The 20,033-nt window shown below is 48.0% G+C and overlaps 2 protein-coding genes across 4 annotated transcripts in view; both read left to right on the top strand.

Moving 5' to 3' along the window:
- LIPA (lipase A, lysosomal acid type) overlaps positions 1-10,163 on the top strand; it is a 33,069-nt gene extending 22,906 nt beyond the window's left edge. For all 3 annotated transcript variants that reach the window (XM_004701355.2, XM_045291183.1, XM_045291182.1), the window contains exons 7-10: positions 3,035-3,181; positions 4,005-4,076; positions 7,904-7,975; positions 8,742-10,163. In XM_004701355.2, the coding sequence (XP_004701412.1) occupies positions 3,035-3,181; positions 4,005-4,076; positions 7,904-7,975; positions 8,742-8,975 (525 nt within the window). In that variant the 3' untranslated portion in view covers positions 8,976-10,163. The remainder of the gene's footprint in view (positions 1-3,034; positions 3,182-4,004; positions 4,077-7,903; positions 7,976-8,741) is intronic.
- A 7,169-nt stretch (positions 10,164-17,332) lies between these two features.
- On the top strand, positions 17,333-18,967 carry CH25H (cholesterol 25-hydroxylase). Its single transcript, XM_045291620.1, has 2 exons — positions 17,333-17,445; positions 17,687-18,967. Exons 1-2 carry the CDS (start codon positions 17,390-17,392, stop codon positions 18,432-18,434), a joined length of 804 nt encoding a protein of 267 aa, XP_045147555.1. The 5' UTR covers positions 17,333-17,389; the 3' UTR covers positions 18,435-18,967.
- Positions 18,968-20,033: the final 1,066 nt, after the last annotated feature.

Here is a 20,033-nt window from a genome sequence, read left to right on the forward strand (position 1 = left end):
TCCTCAAGGCCTGGTGGGCCAGGATGTGCTCCACTCTCTCCTCCCCTGTCATCTGCTCCTGTGTGCTCCGATCAGACGTGCCCCTCTCCCAGAGCTGCAGATTCAATGCCGTCCTTTGAAATAAATTTTTCTGGGGGGAGGGGCAGGTGTCCACATAGTAGTTGGGATTGGGGCCGGCCCAGGAGAAATAATTTTTGTAATAGCTGCATTTCTCTGAACATCCAGACTTTGCTATCAATGGATAAGCACGGTAAACACCAGGGCTAGTTCTCTTGAAAGGGAAGAAACTGATACATCATTGTGTACTCATAGAGGTGTCAGTTTCCATTAGAAACAATCCAAAGATTACAAATAAAGTGCCCCTCCAACTACCAAGCTCTCCTTTCCCCCCAATAAGCACAGCCCTCAGTTTGGGGTCTTTTTCTACACTTGATCATAGCCAAAAGGCCAAGAAGCGATTTGGGGTATTTTTCCTATAGACCATATATATGATTTTATACACACACACACACACATCATATATATCAAGACATAAGTTTTTTCCTTTTAATGTAAAAAGTGCCTTCATATATATATTGCTCTGCAAATGACCCTTTTCCTTTTTGGAGATTGGCGTGTTGGCGTAGACACATCTACAGCCTTCGTCTTACCTGCTGCCTCGTGGGCTTCGTGCCATCAGGGACTGCTACTTATTTCATCAGCCTCCTGGGGTCTACCCTGAGGCCGCTGCTGCTGGGCTGTCGCTGTCTTTGTCAGTATACCCTCCTCGTGCCTTTTTGTGGGGGCATCTCCCTAGAGTGGATGTGAGGAAGTAGAAGTGCTGCGTCACAAGGGATGTGCATTTTTCATTTAATGTGATTTTAACATAAACCTCCACCAGCTGTTTATGAACAATCCTTTTCTGCACCCTGGAGGAACTTCATAAAAATAAAAATTCCCAGGGCCCTCATCTTTGGAAATTGTGACTTAATGGCTTTGTAAAAAAAAGCAAGCTCCTACCCTTGCAGGGAGAGTGTTTTGTTAAATATGAACTAGCGCCCAGGGCTCTGCGTGTTTACAAAGCACCGCACATGCTTCTGTTGTCAGCTAAAGAGTGGTATTTAGGGCTGCTGACCCGGATAGCTGTGCTTGATGGCATCCTGCAAGAGTGACCAGTGCATGCGCAAATGCTCACCTGACATTGACCTCGTTGTTCTGGCAAGTACGTGTACTGCCAAGAAAGTTGCATGTCACGTCATGTCTGTCTAATATTTTCTCAAGGTACAAAGTATGAATTTGTGGAGACCCTGAAGCTGGTGTAAACAGGCCTCTGTATATTTCTTATCTGTGCCCCACGTCCCTGCTTTCCTGCCGACCTCAGGGCAGTGGTCACTTTAGTATTTGCATAGGAGTGCTGGAGGACAGAGCCGACTTTGTCCCTTTGGTTTAACGTGATAGTTACCTCACTGGGGCACGAGCCTATCAACTTGATTTTGGTGAAGAGCCTCAAATACAGTAGACGCAAAGGTGTGGCTTGTGAAAACGATGTCTGTCCACGTTGTGTGACTGTCTCTACCTGCAGTATTTGTATTTCTCATCTGACGAGTCTGGAGAAGAGGCCAGTTAGAGGGAGGCCTGCTGGGTGTGTGTGTGTGATCTTAATGGATTGTTTTGTGGGAAGTGATTTGATAGGCAGCCCGTCGCTGTAGGTAGGCTGTCTGTAGGTGGGTTATATTTGCCTGGGTAAGTGTGGAAGACAGCCCATATCGTGAACATTTTGATGACTTACGATTTTAGGGAAAAAGCAAGAGGAAACAGCACCTTACAATCGTAAGGGTCAGCGATAAGCCAGAGTGAAATGCAGCTGCGCACGTCAGATAAGCTTTCTAGTTCTCCACGGTTCTCAGGAGTCCCCAGGCACAGACACTAAGGCAGCTTGGAAAGGCCCACAGTCCCCTTTACTCACTTGACTGACAGGTCTGCCTTTTTAAGCATCTGAAGGTTTCATCCTGATTGATCCTCTTAGAACATAGCTTCCCAAGATCCTTTGGCCAACCACCCCTTATTCAGAAACCAAACCAAACCAATGACTCAGTGCCCTCTGGCAATGAAAAGCATTTGTAGATCCACAATCTAGGATAAAGTGTAGCTAGCGACCTGCTTTCCCACGTCCGTCCTCCTGCATCGTCCCCAACTCCTCCAGGAGATGGTACCGCCCACGTTGGGAAACCCTGCTCCAGAGGCTAGGCATGAGCAGCAGCGGACGTTTTATGGGCACGCAGTAAGGTCCAGTGTCAGGAAGGTATTTTTTCTACTGCTGATTGCACACGCGTGGAAAGAAACCCTCTAGGGCTCAGTCATTGCCTGGGAAACACTTGAGCACAAGCCAAGGGACCCTAAGTCAGGAATGCTGTAGACCTGAAGTTGGCAGACATTAGCAAGTTAACAAGGGCCAGAGGGCCACAGGGTCTCTGTTAGAACTGTTCAACCTTACCTTTGTGTCACAAAACCAGGGAATGATAATGTGTGAAGGAATAAGGATGAGCGAGTGCTAATACATCTTTATTTCTGACAACGGACAGGCTGGGCCATGTTTGGACCCCAGACTCTAGTTTGCCAACTCCAACCCTCATGTAAATAAGACGTAGAATTGGATTAGATGGGTGTTTTTGGCAGGCATGCTAAGAAGCCCAGCCTCTCCGCTCTCTGAGAAGTAACTCCCAATCTAGTTGAAAACTCTGTGGGGATGTCAGATCACCCAGGTCCTGCCCTGCTGTAGAAGTCTACAATACAATTGTTTGGTTAGTTGTCCTTTTGAGAGTTAAACATCCAACTCTCCAACATGGGGGAAGGAGGAATCTGGTTTCGCGGTCGTAAATGTACCACCTCAGTGTCCTGGTTTGAGTCTTAGTCTTGCCATCTCCCTCGTGGGTTTGTCTGTGCAGAGATGCCTCCACCCCCCTACCCCCCCATCTCGGCTTCCCAGCTGGCTCATGGAATCCTTTGTACCAGAAAGAGAAACTGAGATCGTATCCTTCTTGGGCTTCTTTTGTAGAAGATCTTTGGAACCAAAGAGTTTCTCCCTGAGAATGAGGTTTTGAAGTGGCTGGGTAGCCACATCTGCACCCACGTCTTCCTGAAGGAGTTGTGTGGGAATCTCATCTTTCTTTTATGCGGCTTCAACGAGAGAAATTTAAATATGGTAGGTATGTTTAGGTAAGAATTCCGGCAAACCTCCAGTGGTTTTATTTTATTTGTGAAAGTACCTCTGTTGGGTGAGGTGGGCAGCCACAACCTCGACTCGAAGGGATCCTTTAATGGTCATCAGCCCTGGCAAATGCTTAGAATACCATATGCTACTCTTTCAAGTGGGTGGTGGTCAACCTCCTACCTCATGCCGATATGGAAACTGATGAAAGAGGAGAGGGGCCACAATGTGATTCAGTGTTTATGTATATTTCCGTGATTTGCTTCTTTTAAAAAAGTATTGTGTTTTTTAATTTGCAATTCTCACACACACACACAGGGCTTTAAAAAGGTTTTGGAAAAATCCCATGATCTTTTACTTTAATGTTCTCATGAACTCTTTGAAGGCCCCTGTGTATCGAGGAGTCTATATGTTTATGTATCTCTATTTTGAATGCATTTATTTTGAATGCATTTAACTGCCAGGTCTAAGTTAACTGGCAGTTTTTAATGCTGCACTCCGAACCCAGATTTAAAAATTCTGGAGGGACGACTCTAGTGAAATGTTTACAAATAGTAGTAATTTTCCTGCAGCTGATAAAAGTAAGGTGGGATTGTTATGTGGATATGTGGCACTCCAGAGGAGCATGAAGAAGGTACACAGCAACCTGTGCTCTGAGGCCAGGCTGCCCTGTGGTCCTTCAGATGGTCTCGGCCCCAATCGCCTGTCAGGGAGATGCTGACTGTAGTTTTTGATGCTTCGAAGAGAACATTGTATTTGTGATGCATGCTGTCTTAACACTACTTTCATTCATACTTCACTCTTATGTATTTTACAGTCCAGAGTCGACGTGTACTCGGCACACTGTCCTGCCGGAACCTCTGTGCAGAACATGCTACACTGGATCCAGGTAGGCACTCCAGGGGCGCAGCCGGGACTTGTGCGCAGTGGTGCTGGGAAGGTCTGCGCTTCATTCCCTGACGCTTCTCTGCGCTCACTCACTGCCCTTGAAGCGACCCTGTAGGTCAGACAGTGGCAACTGCCCCTGTGGGGATGGGGGACTATTAACTCTTTGGGGGCAGTAGAAAGCCTTGTGTTTCTCACAAGGAGCAGCTGGTAGTTTTGAACTACTAACCTTGTGGTTAGCAATCCAGTGTGTAACTGCTACGCCATCAAGGCTCCTCCCTGCAAATCCTTTCTAAATATAAAGACAGTCCGCTTACCCATCCAAGCTGGGTTTTCTGCACGTCCCGGGCTCCTGTCGTTGCTGCTGGTGTTGCTGTTTTCCTCTGCAGGGCACACTGTACCCTGCGTCCAACCAGCTGCTGGGACGAACGAAACACAAGGGCTTTTCTTCCCTCCATATCCCTCTTTGAGTCACACTTTGTTTACTTATTTTCTTCCCTCTGTTTTCCCTCCCTCCCTTCTCCCCTCTGTCCCTTCTATTATTCATTAACCCCCAGATTTATTTTATTTTCACATTGTTTCAGTCATCAAGATTGAGAGCAGCTTTGGGATATAAGCTGCCTGGCTCCTTTGCTCTGTCACCTGGTCTCTATACTGTAGCAAGTCGGGCCTCTGATCTCGGCCTCTGCCACTTCACACAGAACTCCACTAGTGGCTCTTCTTCTGACGGCCCTGGGATTTCTCTGTATGTTTCTGAGATGACTCTTGGACACAGAGGAATGGCTTTGATGGAGGTGTTGTTTTGTCTCTAAGCAGACCAGACCCTGAAGGAACACAGGACAGTGACTTGGCTCACACACTCTGCAAAGGTGGAGACTTAATCTCACCGAAAACCTGTCCATTAGCAGAGCAGTGATCTCCCTCCCAAATGGAATTACAGGCATAGAGGCCAGAATGTACAAGGGACTCTGGCCAGAAGGGCCATGTTCATTGCCTACCTCTCCTGGACCGTTTGATCACATGTAGGTTTTTTTATCCAGTGGAGCAGTGCACTCATGAGCCATATGCTTTGTTTTACTCTGCTTTATGTTCATTTCCCCCCTACTTATGTAGTAGACATGTTTCAATTAAGGTGGCAGATCCTGAGCTGCTCATCAGCTTGGTGCCTCACACACTTAGTACCAGCTCACACCTCCTCCAACACCTGCCTCAGCGAAGACGCTCAGGGGCTTTAAACTCACTAGCAAATAAACCCACTGCCATCAAATTGATTCTGACACATAGTGACCCTATAGGACAGAGTGGAACTGTCCCTTTGGGTTTCAGAGGCTATAAGTTCTGAGGAGCGGCTGGTGGGTTTGAAGGACTGACTGACCTCGTGGTTAGCAGCCCATTGCATAACCAATGTAGGCCACCGGTGTTCTTTTTCAGAGACCTCTCGCCAAATCCAACCCAACCCACTGAGGTCGAGCTGATTCTCACTCACAGTGTTGCAATTCAGGTGCTATTTATATTACACACTAGTGCTCCCTCAACTGTCGAGTCCACAGCAATCCAGCCTTCTGCTCTCGTTGCAGCTGGCCAGGGTTGAAGGCTGCAGGTTAAGGCAGTAACCCAGCTCTCTCTCCCAGTCCTGCACAAACCTTCCCAAAGCCCAGTTGTACTGCCGAGAGCAGCCTTGCCCTTTCACCCCTTTACCGCTGACACCGTAGCCTCACCAAGAGATTTCATAAGCTCCCCTTGGCTCTTCCTCCTGGAGACTTGGCTAACAAAAGCTGAACATGTTCAGATACCCTTTCCTCCCTGCCCCAACTTTTGTCATGGTCTCTAGACCAGAGACGAATCCTAAAGTGCCTTTAAGCAGTGCTGATCAGAAGGGGAGCACTAGGGAAAGACAAGGTGGTTGGCTTCCTAAAAGATTAAAACCTCTCATCATCCAGTCCATTTTAACTCATAGTGACCCTACAGGACAGGACAGAACTGCCCAGCGTTCGCAAAGTTGTCACCGTGATGGAATCTGCCTGACCCATCTGTCTCTCATGGATTGGCTGGTGGATTTGAACCAGCGACCTTTTGGTTAGCAGGCAAATGCTTAACTACTTCACCAGGGATCCTCTCCCTTAGAAACCATATGGGACAGTTCTACTTCGTTTAATAGGCTCACGAACTCAAAATCAACAGCATGGCCCCTTCTGAGATGCCTTTTCAGATAGATGAATGGATAGATTTTGAATTTCTCATGTGACCCTGAGCAAGAAATTCTAGTTTTAGCAGTTCGGTTTGAGATCCAGGCAGGTTTTTTCTTTCTATCCCGTATCCCCTCTGGGTGCTTTGTAGAAATGTTGAAAGAGGTATGTGGGCACGTGGTAGAGTTAGGGCTGTGGACAGCAGCCGCCCAGCGTGCATTGGCTCTCCCCGACAACTAGCGCTAAGGGACAGAGGCCGGAGGCTAGCAGGTGCTCAGAACCCATATTTTTCCTGCTTATTAAATAAACTGCCATCGTTAATACCTGTCATTCACAACAGCAAGAACCAGATCCTGAACATTTCTCCTATCCAATCATCTACGATGTTTCATCTCACCGGGTCATTTATTACATTAAGCAAGATCTTATGCAACTTATAAAACCCGAAACTTCACTCACACCGAAAGCAGCTCGAGGAATGTCCAGGGTAGTTCTTTTGTATCAGCACCAGCATGTACTCAAAATGAAAACGCAGTTCCCCATCTGGCCTGCCCAGTTTAGATTGAACTCGTGTTTTTAACTTGGAGGTCTGGGGGAAGTAGGGATTTGTATTATTTCTAATTTTACAAATGGGGAACTTTAAAATTATTTATACATGATACCCTTAAACATGTATGCATTTAAATGTCACATAAAATTCTATTTATTGCTTTAGTCTTGTCAGCTAGGTAGAAATTATATTGGTGAACAGCAGACGTTTCATGATTACAGTAGTAGTGGAGCTTTTATAAAAAGTGTTAAGCCAATAAAGTAATTTTAAAAGTTAATAAATAATATAGTATTTGGCATTCTCTAGGCCAGGCACCTAAGCTTTTTCTGTGCTGCCTGGGAAGTCACCCTGTTCCTTGGCAGTCAACACAGCTGACACTGTGAAGCAAAGCCCTTCAGAACAGGACGAGTAGAGTGGATATATACTACAAACACACACACACACACACACACACACACACACACACACACACACACACGTCTTGCTCTCTGGAAAAGTTTGAGTCACATTTTCATGGAAACAATCAGCACGAAGTTCATCCAGTGCTAACAACTGTTAATTCTGTACGATACACAGCATGATAGGGTAGCTACCATCTTATACAATGAGAAGTGGAGGAACTGATCTTCGTAATGATCGACAGATAACCACTCCTCCACCCCTCTCCAGGGGGACGAACAAGAAACCATGGGGGAAGGGAGACAGCGGTTGGTGTAAGATAAGAAAATATTAATCCTTTATCATTTATCAAGGGGTCATGAGGGGGAGGGAGGGAAGAAAGAGGAGCTGATAGAAAAGAAGGATGGCAACGCATGTACAAATATGCTCGATACCACTGATGTATGGATTGTTGTAAGTGTTATAAGAGCCCCCAAGAAAACGATCTTTTAATTAAAAAACAAGTTGAATTGTCTGGTGAAAGAGAACGAAACAATACCATTTCATTTTTAATGCGTCTGGAAAGGAAGTATGTGTGTGGTCACCTCCAGAGGATTGGCTTCTGAAACCATGGCCAACTCCAGAAACGTAGGCTGCTACCTTGGACTTCTGTGTCAGATAACTTCTCCCTGCCAAACCATCTGCTTCCTTTTTTAGGCTGGTAGATCCTTACAATTCCAAGCCTTTGACTGGGGAAGCAGCGATAAGAACCGTTTTCATTACAACCAGGTAAAGTCTTTAGAATTAAAATGAAGCTCCTAAAAACCCCATCAAGGAAGCCAGCCAGGTGATTGGGATTCTGACCTGGCTGTGGGGGTCTTGAGGGCAGCTGAGTGGGTAGAGTGGGTTTTCCCTGAAGCAGTCCCAGAACAACGCGGGCTTCATGGCTGGTGGTGTGGGCTGACTCCTCCCTCCTTGTCCTCTCGCCTTTCCCACGTAAGAGCAGTCACTCTCCTGCGTTGCTCGTATGAACTGGGAGCACTCAGTGTGAGGCACGTGGCCCAGGGTTCTCCGTGGCTTATTTCAATTCTCACAGCATCCCTGTGGGACAGATGTGCTACTGCTGATTTAAAGATGAGCAAATGGAGGCTGAACTTCGTGTCTGTCGCTCACGTGACATCCATGAGGCGGACTGGAGAAAGACACCCGTCTAGCCACTGGGTTCTCCCATCTCTGAGGTAGACAGGGAGAGCAACGCCTCCCTCCCAGGAAAGGCCACACTGGTGACAGTGCCCATCACGTGTCACTGTTACATAGCGCCTCACTAGCGGCTCACATCATACTGCCCCTTCAGTGTGGGGCTTGGGTGTTTGCTACTGCTGTTGGCCTCACGCTGGTCACCCGAAGACTTAATGGACCTGAAGACTGAATCGACCATGGGTTTTTAGAATTTAATTTCCTCGACTCGCACAGCACGTATTCAACAGTGTTTAGGTTAAGCGTGTTTCTTGTGACCGCGAACAGCCTCAACTCCTTCTGTGGATTGTGATTGCAGAGTCACCCTCCCACCTACCATGCGAAGGAAATGCCTGTGCCAACCGCCCTCTGGAGTGGGGGCCACGACTGGCTTGCAGACCCCAGCGATGTCAGCATCTTACTGACCCAGATCCCCAACGTGGTGTACCACAAGCAGCTGCCCGAGTGGAATCACCTCGACTTCATCTGGGGCTTGGATGCCCCTTGGCGGGTGTACAAGGAAATTGTTGATCAAATGAAGAAGTCTCAGTGAAAGGCCGACTTGAGAGGAATCGTACCGTCGTCGGGTTGTTGATGGGGTGTGTGAAATATGTTTACGTAGTTCCTAGCTCGGCAGCTAGGCACCCGACTTCTAGCTAAAAGGTCGACGTCTCTCTGTAGAAGATGCATCAGGCTGTGTCTGTTTGGATTGACAGTGGAGCAGCTCTACCCTGCCCCGCAGCGAATTAGAATCCACTCGAGGGCAGGGAGCTTTTGTTGGTTTTACTAATTCCCTAAAAGTCTTCGTTCTCCTAGGCTTCTCCAATTTTTTAATCTGAGGAAATGATTGTTTTGAAGATGCCAAATTCTCTCTAGTCAGGATCTTTAAAGACCATGTTAGTTATCTGTCTTAAATTTATGTAATATAATGATGATCAATGACTACATAGTAATAAGTGTTGCTTAAATCTTGGAAAAAATCCTCATTGGCCCATTATGCCAGTTATACAGGTTCCCTAATGTTACTTACCACACCTGATTGCAATCTCGCTGTATTTAGCCAAGGCTAATGGAGTGAATTGCTCAGTCCAAGCAAATTAGTTGGAGATTTTAAAATTAGTTCCTGGAGACTTCACAAACAAATGGCCTGGCTCAAAACAAAACAAATACAGTTATGTTTTCAGTAGAATGGAGACTGTTAACTGTCTTTATTCCTGACCTCTGAACTCCGTGGCAGACCGTCTTTCCACTTGTTAGAGAAGAAAAGTCCTGGGACACAAGTATACCACTCTCTCCCCTGAAATGACTGTGCTGTCTTAACTAGCAGACCCATCTCCACGCTGGCCCTTTATGAAGCACATGCTCCGAGCCTGCCCACGGGAGATTGTCCTCATCCAATTCCGCACAGAAGACAGGATTGTGAATGCGTTCCCATGAAAACTCAGGGATTTGTTGAGTTTTTTGTAATTTTCCATACGTCGTCATTTTCTAATGCGCCTGATTTGCATCCTTCTATCAAGTCCATGTTCACATGCTCTTCTCAAACCATTGTTTCCTTTTGATACTTGTCAGATGAACAGAATGACCACTCCTTCGTTTTGATGCAATATGGTGACATATGATTACCTTAGCCGCAATCACAGTACCACATATTGGCTCATGTATGCAGACAGACTAACATGGCTTTGAAACATTGAAAGAATCATGTTTAACTTTTCAATAAAAATTCAGTAAGCCTGTAGGCTTGTGCGTATTCTTCATTATTTAATAACATTTACTTCAACTTTTCCCTTTCTCTTTTTGGCAGGACTTAAATGCTTCTCTCCCCTCCACTTCCCCCTAATTGTTCTCCCCCATACTCCTTGTAAACCTCACTAAATGCTGCCCACGAGCATTTGTTCCTTTTCTAGCAGGAGGAGAGGCGAGTACTGGCTAGACCAGTGGTTCTCAACCTGTGGGTCGCGACCCCTCTGTGGGTGGAATGACCCTTTCACAGAAGTTGCCCGATTCATAATGTAGCAAAATTACAGTTATGAAGTAGCAATGAAAATAATTTTATGGTTGGGGGGTCACCACAACATGAGGAACTGTATGAAAGGGTCATGGCATTAGGAAGGTTGAGAACCACTGGTCTAGACTAAGAAAGTGTAAGAGATGGTTTGGAAACACTGTCTTTGAAAGCTGTCTTGCAAGGACCCTATGAGTTAGGCTGTGAGTGGAGACTAGACAGTGGCTACCCCGTCTTCATGTAGCTGATACGTTCAAACAAAACCAAGGATCCAGCCTGCTCTCTCATTGTAAAAGTGCGATGGGCCATGCCGTACCGGTGGCTCCTTGCTGTCGGGTCCAACTCCTGGTGACCGTGGTGTGTCCGTAGAACTGCATGCCACAGGATTTTCAATGGCTAATTTTGGAAGTAGGTTGCCACACTTTTGTTCCGGGGCTCCTGGGGGTGGACTCAGACTGCCAACCCTTCATTAAGTACTTGAACCATTTGCACCACACAGGAAATTCTGGTCATACCATAACCAAATCCAAACAAGAAACCTCACTGCCATGGAGTCGATGCCGACTCAGAGATAGGACAGGGTAGAACTGCCCTCGTGAGTTTCTGAAGCTGTAACTAGGAGTAGAGAGTCTCTCTCCCAAGGAGTGTGACTAGTGGTTTCGAACTGCCGACCTTGCAGTCAGCAGCCCAATATGGGACCACTATGCTACCATGCAGGCCTGCATGCCATAGGGCACCACCAAACACAGGCTTGTAAACCCAGCATGATCTCTCCCACCAGTCTGTGAGCTTGAAGGTATACACTTGGGAATACCTGGAATCTTAAAAGAGCATGTGGTGGTGGTGGTGTGTGTGTGTGTGTGTAATTGTGTATGTGTCTCAGGAAAGAGATCTGGACTGCTTACATGTGTGAAGAGCTGTGGGATTTTTCACACAGCCAAATGAAGCACAGGTAACATCTGGAAGAGTTGAAGGACAGGTGAATCTATGTGATTTCACAACATTGAAAGGTGAGAAACGTGCAGGAAATGTAAAGGGCGTGCGTGTCTGCAGGAAGGGCCCCTCTCTGGTCATCTGTCCCTCAAAGAGTCCTCTTGCCTTTGACCAACCTAAAATGCCCTAGTCAACCTGGTGCATGAGTCTTAGGTAGGGTTGGAAGCAAAGGGACAACCAGGGGGTGTTTGTGCTTTTTTTCCCAGTAGAAGGGAAAGCTTACCATGAACAGGTAGGTGTCCCTGCCATAGGTGACTTGGCTTTTCCAGGTTTGGCTGCACTATGGGGATTCACATAGATGCCCATGAGAAATTATGCTCAGTAAAGGTTCCACACATCAGACGTTAGACAGGAATGAGCAGGAGCTGCATTCCGTAGATCTACCTTTTAAGGGACCCCCTCAGCCCCCAACCCCACCAGCATCTCTTCTAAGCTTCCACTGGGGACTTTTATTCAGTGTTCTGTATTAGAGTAAGTTATCACTGAGAGGGCCCCTAGCTCATGGCCCACCCAATTCACAATGGAATGAGAAGCTGCCTTGTCCTGGGTCATTCCCATGAGTAATTGCAGATCAGACCATTGGGATCTGTAGAAGTTTCACTGGCTGATTTTAGGAATCAGCTCCTCAGTCCCTTCTTTCTAGTCCATCTCGGTCTGGAAACCCCTCCTGAACCGTTGCTATAGCAGCATGCAGACTTCCACTGGTAGATGCATGATAACCACCCCGATGTGTACCGGCCACAATTGAATTTGCATCTCCTGCATGGAAGGTGTGAATCCCAGCACGGAGCTATTACTGTTCTTTAGTGCATGGCCCAGTCTAAAGGTGAGATGCTGCACCCTGGTTCTGCCACAGTAGGCTTGTTGTGTACATCCACCTGGGTGGGTGTCCTCTAGCTCAACCCAGCTGCACTAATAAACCCAACCCAACCTGCAAAGCCATCGAGTCAAGTTTGACTCACGTGGACCCTACAGGACAGGGTTGAGCTGCTTCTGTGGAATTCTGAGACTCAGTGTTTTTTGTTTTTTAATTAAAAGATCATTCTATTGGGGGCTCTTACCGCTCTTACAGCAATCCATACATCAATTGTTTCAAGCATATTTGTACATACGTTGCCACCATTATTTTCAAAATATTTGCTTTCTATTTGAGCCCTTGGGATCAGCTCCTCTAACTCTTTACAGGAGTAGAAAGTTTCATCTTTCTCTTGTGGAATGGCCGGTGGCTTTGAACTGCTGACCTTGAGGTTAGCAGTCCAACACATCATCCACCCTGCCACCAGAGCTCTTCTATCTTCATCACCAGGATGTGTTAAAGTTTCATCCCACCCCCGACTGAGAGTACAGGGCAAGGTTGGAATGAGTGTCCCAAGAACTATGAAGTCTGGGACAGGCTCTGCCTCTGTTAACTTTTGCTGCTGTAGATGCATATTCTGTTCAGAACACAATGCTCTCCATAGGCTTCTAGAGTCAGGAAAAGAATAGTACGCTTTCTGCCAAGTTAGAATTTAAAACCAACCAGCCAGTCAGCCAGCTTACCTACCTACCTACCTACCTACTGCCTACCTGTCTACCAGCCAACCAACCCACCCTGTGTGTACATGAGGAAATGAAGTCAAAGACAATTGAGAATGACTTTTTTCGCCACAAGAGGGCAGACTTGGCTTTGCTTTCAATCTTCCCTATGCTCCACCCCCAAGCCATCATCACTTTCCTTTCCATCAAAAGACTTTCTCTTGCAATGGTGGGGAAGGGTGTTGTTTGATGGGCCAGTTGGTATGCCGAGGGCGGGTAGTTGAGGGGTAGCTGTGGTTGTAGTCATGTCTACCTAGGACTGTGACTGATTCTTGCCTAATGGTAATACCTGAAAACCTTTCCCCAAAAGTAGCTGTCCCCCAAATGTGTTTATAAAATTAAAATTTTGCCTAACTCCTTAAAGGAATGGCCAGTACGATGTACAGGACGGATGGGCAGGAAGGGAGACTGGAGACGTCCTGATCCCAGACTTCAGTTGATTAAGGACCAGACATTAGCTACCGAAAACAAAGATTGCTTGGCTTGTGGGTCATAAAGGTATACATTTGTTGTAAAGTGACCCTGGTGGGGTGATGTTTAAGTATTCGACAGGTAACCCAAAAGCCAGCAGTTCAAACCAACCAGCTTCTTTCTCCACGGGAGAACAGACCGGGCAATGGCCCCCCAGTAAAGATGGCCGCCTTGAAGACCCTGCTGGGCACTTTCTCGCTCCTGGGTGGCGACTGGCTCCAAGTCCCAAATGGACTACACAGCGCCCAACAGCAACCATTTGTTAGGGGTACACATTCAGACACATTGTGTTTTTAACCTTGATACTTACTTGCCTCTGAATTAGGTGGAACCTGGGTCACCACGAAGTGCACTATGACCATATGCATTTGTTTGTTTTGTTTTGTGTATCTTATCCATTTGTAATACAGATGTATGAAAAAGATAGCTAAGCTTGCATGGAATATTTCCAACCACCAGAGACAAAGATTAGATTTATAAAGACACTGATGATAGAAGGCAATAAGATTGAAAATCAAAACAAAGATTCAACTTATGTCAGAAGTGACTTAGGGTGGGGTTGTTGCGACAGAACCCCTTCTTCATTCCGAGACTACTTTTATCTGGGAGGATTTTAAAAATGGAAGTAGCCTGTTCCCTTGTAACTCCCCAAAGGCAACATCAAGTAGTCATTACTCTTGACTTTTTCAAATAAAAAAGTTTATCTGCCGTTAACAAATTCAAAACTGTTTATGGAGAGCAGACTTGAAGTTCAATTTCAACTATGCAGCTAGAACTCTTTTCTTGGTCAAATCATCTTAGTGGTACTAGAAATAATGCTTTGATTTCTGCATTGTGCCATCTGGGCGTTAGGCTTTTCCCCCTAAGGCTGTTACTGTTGTAGTGATCACCTTGACAGAAGAAGAGAGCTCTGTTTCTCAGCAGTACAGGCAGTGATGTGCCTTTTTTCAAAAAAAAGAAAATCATTTTATTGGGGGCTCGTACAACTCTTACCACAATCCATACGTACATCCGTTGTGTCAAGCACATTTGTACACATGTTGCCATCTTCATTTTCAAAACATTTTCTTTCAACATGAGCCCTTGATATCGGCTTTTCATTTCCCACCCTCATTCCTTCAGGAACCCTTGATAATTTATAAATTATTATTTTTTCATGTTTTACACTGACTGATGTCCTCCTTCACCCACTTTTCTGTTGTTCATTCCCCTAGGAGGAGGTTATAGGTAGATCATTGTGATCGGTTCCCCCTTTCTCCCCACACCTTCCCCTTACCCTCCTGGTATGGCTACTCTCAATATTGGTCCTGAAGGGTTTATCTGTCCTGGATTCCCTGTGTTTCGAGCTCTTGTCTGTACCTGTCTACATGATCTGGTCTAGTCATATTTGTAAGGTAGAATTGGGGTTCTGATAGTGGGGGAGGGAGAGGAAGGAGCCATTAAAGAACTAGAGGAAAGTTGTATGTTTCAATGGTGCTACACTGCACCTTGACTGGCTCGTCTCCTCCCCGCACCTTTGAATGGGGATGGTTTTACATGCTGTTAATGTTTTAAAGCTGTACACGGGAGTCCTAGTGATTTCAATAGAAGTGAGACGGAGACAAATAAAAAATACAAGGAGAAAGTGCTTCAATCCAAATACACGTGTCAGTGTCTGGATCATGGGTGGCACCAAGGAAGCTCTTGGGGAACTCACCTGCCCCGGGCATTCTTCATCAGCCTCCTCTACTGCAGGCTGAGTTTGTAAAAACCTAACCAGACTCACTGCCATCATGTTGATTCCAACTCACAGCGACTCTATGGGACAGAATAGAACTGGGCCGGGGGCTTTCGGAGACTATACATCTTGACTGGAATAAAAAGCCTCATCTTTCTCTCTAGGAGTGGCTGGTGGTTGCAAACTGCGGGTGGTTTTGAACTGCTGTTTAGCAGTTCAGTGTGCAACCAACTCTGCCATCAGGGTTGCAGTTTAAGGACAGGCGCATTTCTATAAGGAATGAGAAAGACGAAAGCTCCGGGGTTGTTTTAAACACGAAATAATATTGGGGTTGGGAGCACGGGGCAGCGCTGGTATAAAAAAAAAGGTCTGAAAAAGACTAGGTGTTTAACTGGAATAAACTCAATAGTAGGGAGATCAGAGGACTGAATTGTACCCGAGTCTTTGCTACCATTTAAGTATGAGAGGAACATGTGAAAAAAAAGCACAAGAAAAATCCATCTTTTTCCCCTTTTTGCACTGCCTGCTAAGAAATTTGGAGCAACTTCCAAGTCTTTTCCTCATCAAGAGAAAATCAATATGATCACATGCGTATGACATTCTAGGGTATTTAAGAGAGAAAGCTTGCCATGGGACCAGAAGCCACTTTGTGGGGGTGAGACATTTTCAACATAGCCACAATTCTTCAGTGGCAATGTGGGAACAAGCACCAGTGGAGGAATTCTGAATGGATATATATTTCTATGTGAATGGATCCTATTTATTATTGCATATGAATAGCTTATAACATTCTTAATGACCCATTATATATTATGTGTATAATAATAGGATATGTACCGATCCCATTCCATTTTCCAGGCCTCTATTTCTGGTCTATATTTTCAATTGCCCTTACCTTTTCCCACATTAGATGTCTATCATTTATTTCTCTTTACTTGTCCTTGATCTTTATTGCAAGCTTCCTCTATTGTTCTTCAGATGCAACACGGCAAACAAAATTTAAATCCTATGTATCTTCTCATCGTGCCAGGCACGATGATTTTATTAAAAATATTTTTTTCATTTTATGTGATCATTTTTTTAATTGGTGGCAAAAATATACACAACAAAACATTCTCCAATTCAACAACGTCTACATGTAGGGTATTTTGATTTTGCTTCTATAAAATCACAGCCGTAATAAGAGTGCCTACTTTTCAGCAACGCTGGGAGGGTGGAGGGCGCATCAAAAAGCCTTCTGCGGATGAAACAGGAGTCTGCACTCACGGCCTAAGTACAACACGCCAGTTGGTGGCCTGGATTCCTGCTATTGCTCTTCCCTGTAGTGCGCTCGCAGCGTTGGTGGTCACCACCACCGCGGGGCTGTAAACGGGAGGCAGAGTTAAGACTAGACGGAGTGGTCCTTTGACGCCACAGATTTTGTCCGAAACCTGAAACCTGTCTCAGTGGGGCGCGCGCGCGTCAGCCTCCCCTTTCCATCGCGCTCCGCGCTCCCCGCGCGCAGCCAGCAGCGCCCCGGCCGGCGCTGGGGCGGCCGTGGTTCAGGGGAAGGGGGCGGAGGCCGGGCGCCCGCGGAGTCTGCGGAAGCGGCGCGGGCGGGCCAGGCGCCCTGCCGTCCGCCCTCAGCACGAATCCCATCCCCGGGAGCTGGTCCACGCCTCCGCCGGGAGCGCTCGCGGCCTGTTCGCGGGATGCTCACGGTGGGCGGCCGTGACGCCAGCCCTCGAAGGGAGCCCGCGGTCGCGGGTCTGGGCGCGCGGGGCGCTCCGCGGAGGGGGTCCTCGCCGGCCCCGGTGCGGCTCCGAGGGGCGGACCCAGCGCCTCCCAGCGGCAGGAAGGAGGAACTGGCCCCGGTCCCGGGCACCCATCTGCGGGGGCCCTTTCCGGCCCTGGCCGCCCCCGACGGGCGCGCGGGAGGGGCCAGCGGCGGCCCCGCCGGGAAATGCAGCGCTGCCGGCTTCTTCAAAAGCCAAACTCCTCACGGGGGGCGCCTTCGGGGACACACATCCAGGCCCTTAGCGGCACATTTCAAAACAACCAGACGTCACTGGGGTGCGGAGGGCGGGGGTGGGGGTGGGCGTTCCTCTCTGGGGTGGGGGTGACGGGAGGTCCCCTTCTTCTTGATCCGTGGGTCGCGTTGTGAAAACACTCATACCCCCCAAATCTGTGCACTGAGTGCTCTGTGGATGCGTCCTCTGTGACAATGAAAAAGAAGCGCAGAGGAAAAAGCAAAAAGGCAGGCTTCGGAAACGTCACCAAGTAAGTGCCAAAGCAGAGACAGGTCCCCGGCCAGCAAACTGGGCGTCGCTGTAGATGATGGATTTCGAGTGTCCCATCTGGCTCCCTCTGGACCCTCCGGCGCAGGGCTGGGAAAGGGAGGGCCGGGGGCGACTGACGCACTTGGGGGCGGGGCCCCGCGCCTCCAAAAGGGCCCGGGCGCCACCCCAGGACCCCAGGGCCCCGCAGTCGCCGGCTCGGCCTCCCTCGCCATGAACCACAGCTCGGGCCAGCTGGTGCTGCAGTTCGTCTGGGACCCCGTGAGGACCCTCACGCAGTCGGCCTTCTTCCCGGTCATCTTCGCCATCACCACGTACGTGGGCTTCTGCCTGCCCTTCGTGGCGCTGGACGCGCTGTGCCCCTGGGTGCCCGCGTTGCGGCGCTACAAGATCCACCCGGACTTCTCGCCGTCCGCCCGGCAGCTGCTGCCCTGCCTGCGGCAGACGCTGTACCAACACGCCGCGTTCGTGTTCCCCACCACCCTGCTGTACTGGCTGCGCAGCCCGGCCGCCCTGCCCGAGGATGCTCCCGGGCTGCTGGAGCTGGTGGGCCACGTCGTGCTCTGTCTGCTGCTCTTCGACGCCGAGTTCTTCGCGTGGCACCTGCTGCACCACAGGGTGCCCTGGCTCTATCGCACCTTCCACAAGTTGCACCACCAGCACTCGCCCTCCTTCGCCCTGGCCACGCAGTACATGAGTGTCTGGGAGCTCTTCTCCTTGAGCTTCTTCGACATGGTCAACCTCATGCTGCTCCAGTGCCACCCCCTCACCGCGCTGGTGTTCCACGTGGTCAACATCTGGCTGTCCGTGGAGGACCACTCAGGCTACGACTTCCCCTGGTCCACGCACAGACTGGTGCCTTTCGGGTGGTACGGGGGCGTGGTGCACCACGACCGGCATCATTCCCAGTTCACCTGCAACTTCTCGCCCTACTTCACACACTGGGACCGACTCCTGGGGACGCTGCGGTAGGCTCCTCCCACCAAGTGACTGGCACCCCCAGCCCAGCTTGAATGGGACTGCGGCGGGTGCTCCTCCGACCTAGGACTGCTGTGCAGGTCACACTTGAATCAAGAGAAACGCACCGGAGCTTTAAGAGGTCTATTTTTGAAAGCGTAACTTATTAGCTGATGGACACTGGTTTCGATAAATATCAGATGTATTATTATTTTTTGCTAGCTGATAAAGTAATTTATAGACGATGTGTATGGATGCAAATGTATTCCTGGTGTGCACTTCTGGCTCACTTCGGTAATCTTAATTCCCGGTTGTAGATTATCCAGTCCTCGCTGGCATGTTTACATCGTCTCTGAAAGGATTTGCTTGTAGATCACGGCATCTCCTTTGTTGGAAGTGTCCCCGAGCAAGGCTACGAGAACGCGAATCTGCCACAAGGGTTTGGAGCTCGGACTGGGTACACCCTGAACCATGTTCCTGCTGGAAATGTGCTGGGTGCACGACTGGAGTGCCTCCCCCTCCCCCTCTCACAGAAATGTGTATTTATAATGAAAGAAATGTTATTTGTACTTAAAAAACAAAAAAAGAATAAGAAGCAATCACTGGCTTTTGTTTGATTGGCATTTGGGCAAAAACTAAAGTGGTGGTAATGGGGAGCTGGGCGGGCATGTCTCCCCCGAGTCTGAGAGCGTAGATCAGCCGGACTGTGCACCGAAATGCATCTAGTTAGCTGCTTGTTTTGTTTGTAGGAGAGAAGGAGGTTGGAGAAGAGATCTGTTTGGTTTATTTAACACCCCCCCCCCTCCCGTTCTCAAGATTTCACTCAGGGAATCCCAGTAGGCATTTCTGGGGCAAACATGATTGTTCAGAATGTTTTCAGCTGCAACAGGCCGCAGATAGGGTAACATCGGATAACCGTTTGATTATTTGGTATGTGTGATGAATAGGGTTAGAGACACACCTTGCTCAGCAGAACAGGCACCTCGGAAGGGCTGATAGATACAACAAGGGCTTTGAGTCGGGCTGTCCTTTCAGGAAGCCAGCATTCTGAAACCAAGAAGCCAAACTCCCTGCCATCGGGTCGATTCCGACTCCAAGCCACCCTATTCACACAGGATGGAACAGCCACGGTGGGTCCCCGAGACTGATGCTCTTTATGGGAGGAAGAAACCTCGTCTTCCTCCCAGGAAGCAATTGGTGGTTTCAAACTGCTGATCTTGTAGTCAGCATTCCTACCTGTAACCACTATGCCACCTGGGTTAATGCAAATGTGCAGCCGATTCAGGGGCTCAGCAATCAGGGAGATTTGGTATATTTAATTTTGTCAATGAAAACATGAATGCAAAATCGGAGGTTACCTTCCTCAGAAAAGGTAGCAAGAGGTAGACACCTAGTGAAATTTGGTCTTGGATCCTGACTCCTCATCTTAAGGGACAATCATGTCTCTATCCTCCACAAACCTACAAGGCAAACAATAATAATACAATGGACAGGGGGATTAGACAGAGACATGTTAGGAGGTTTGTTTAAGTTTACCTTCTCATTAGGGACAAGGAGGTGACTTAAGGCAGGCTGGCTGGTCACAAAGCTCCTGCATTTAACCACCTGCTTTTC

The sequence above is a fragment of the Echinops telfairi genome, unplaced genomic scaffold (genome assembly GCF_000313985.2).
Source record: "Echinops telfairi isolate 266 unplaced genomic scaffold, ASM31398v2 ScPeMD7_70;HRSCAF=299, whole genome shotgun sequence".
NCBI lineage: Eukaryota > Metazoa > Chordata > Mammalia > Afrosoricida > Tenrecidae > Echinops > Echinops telfairi.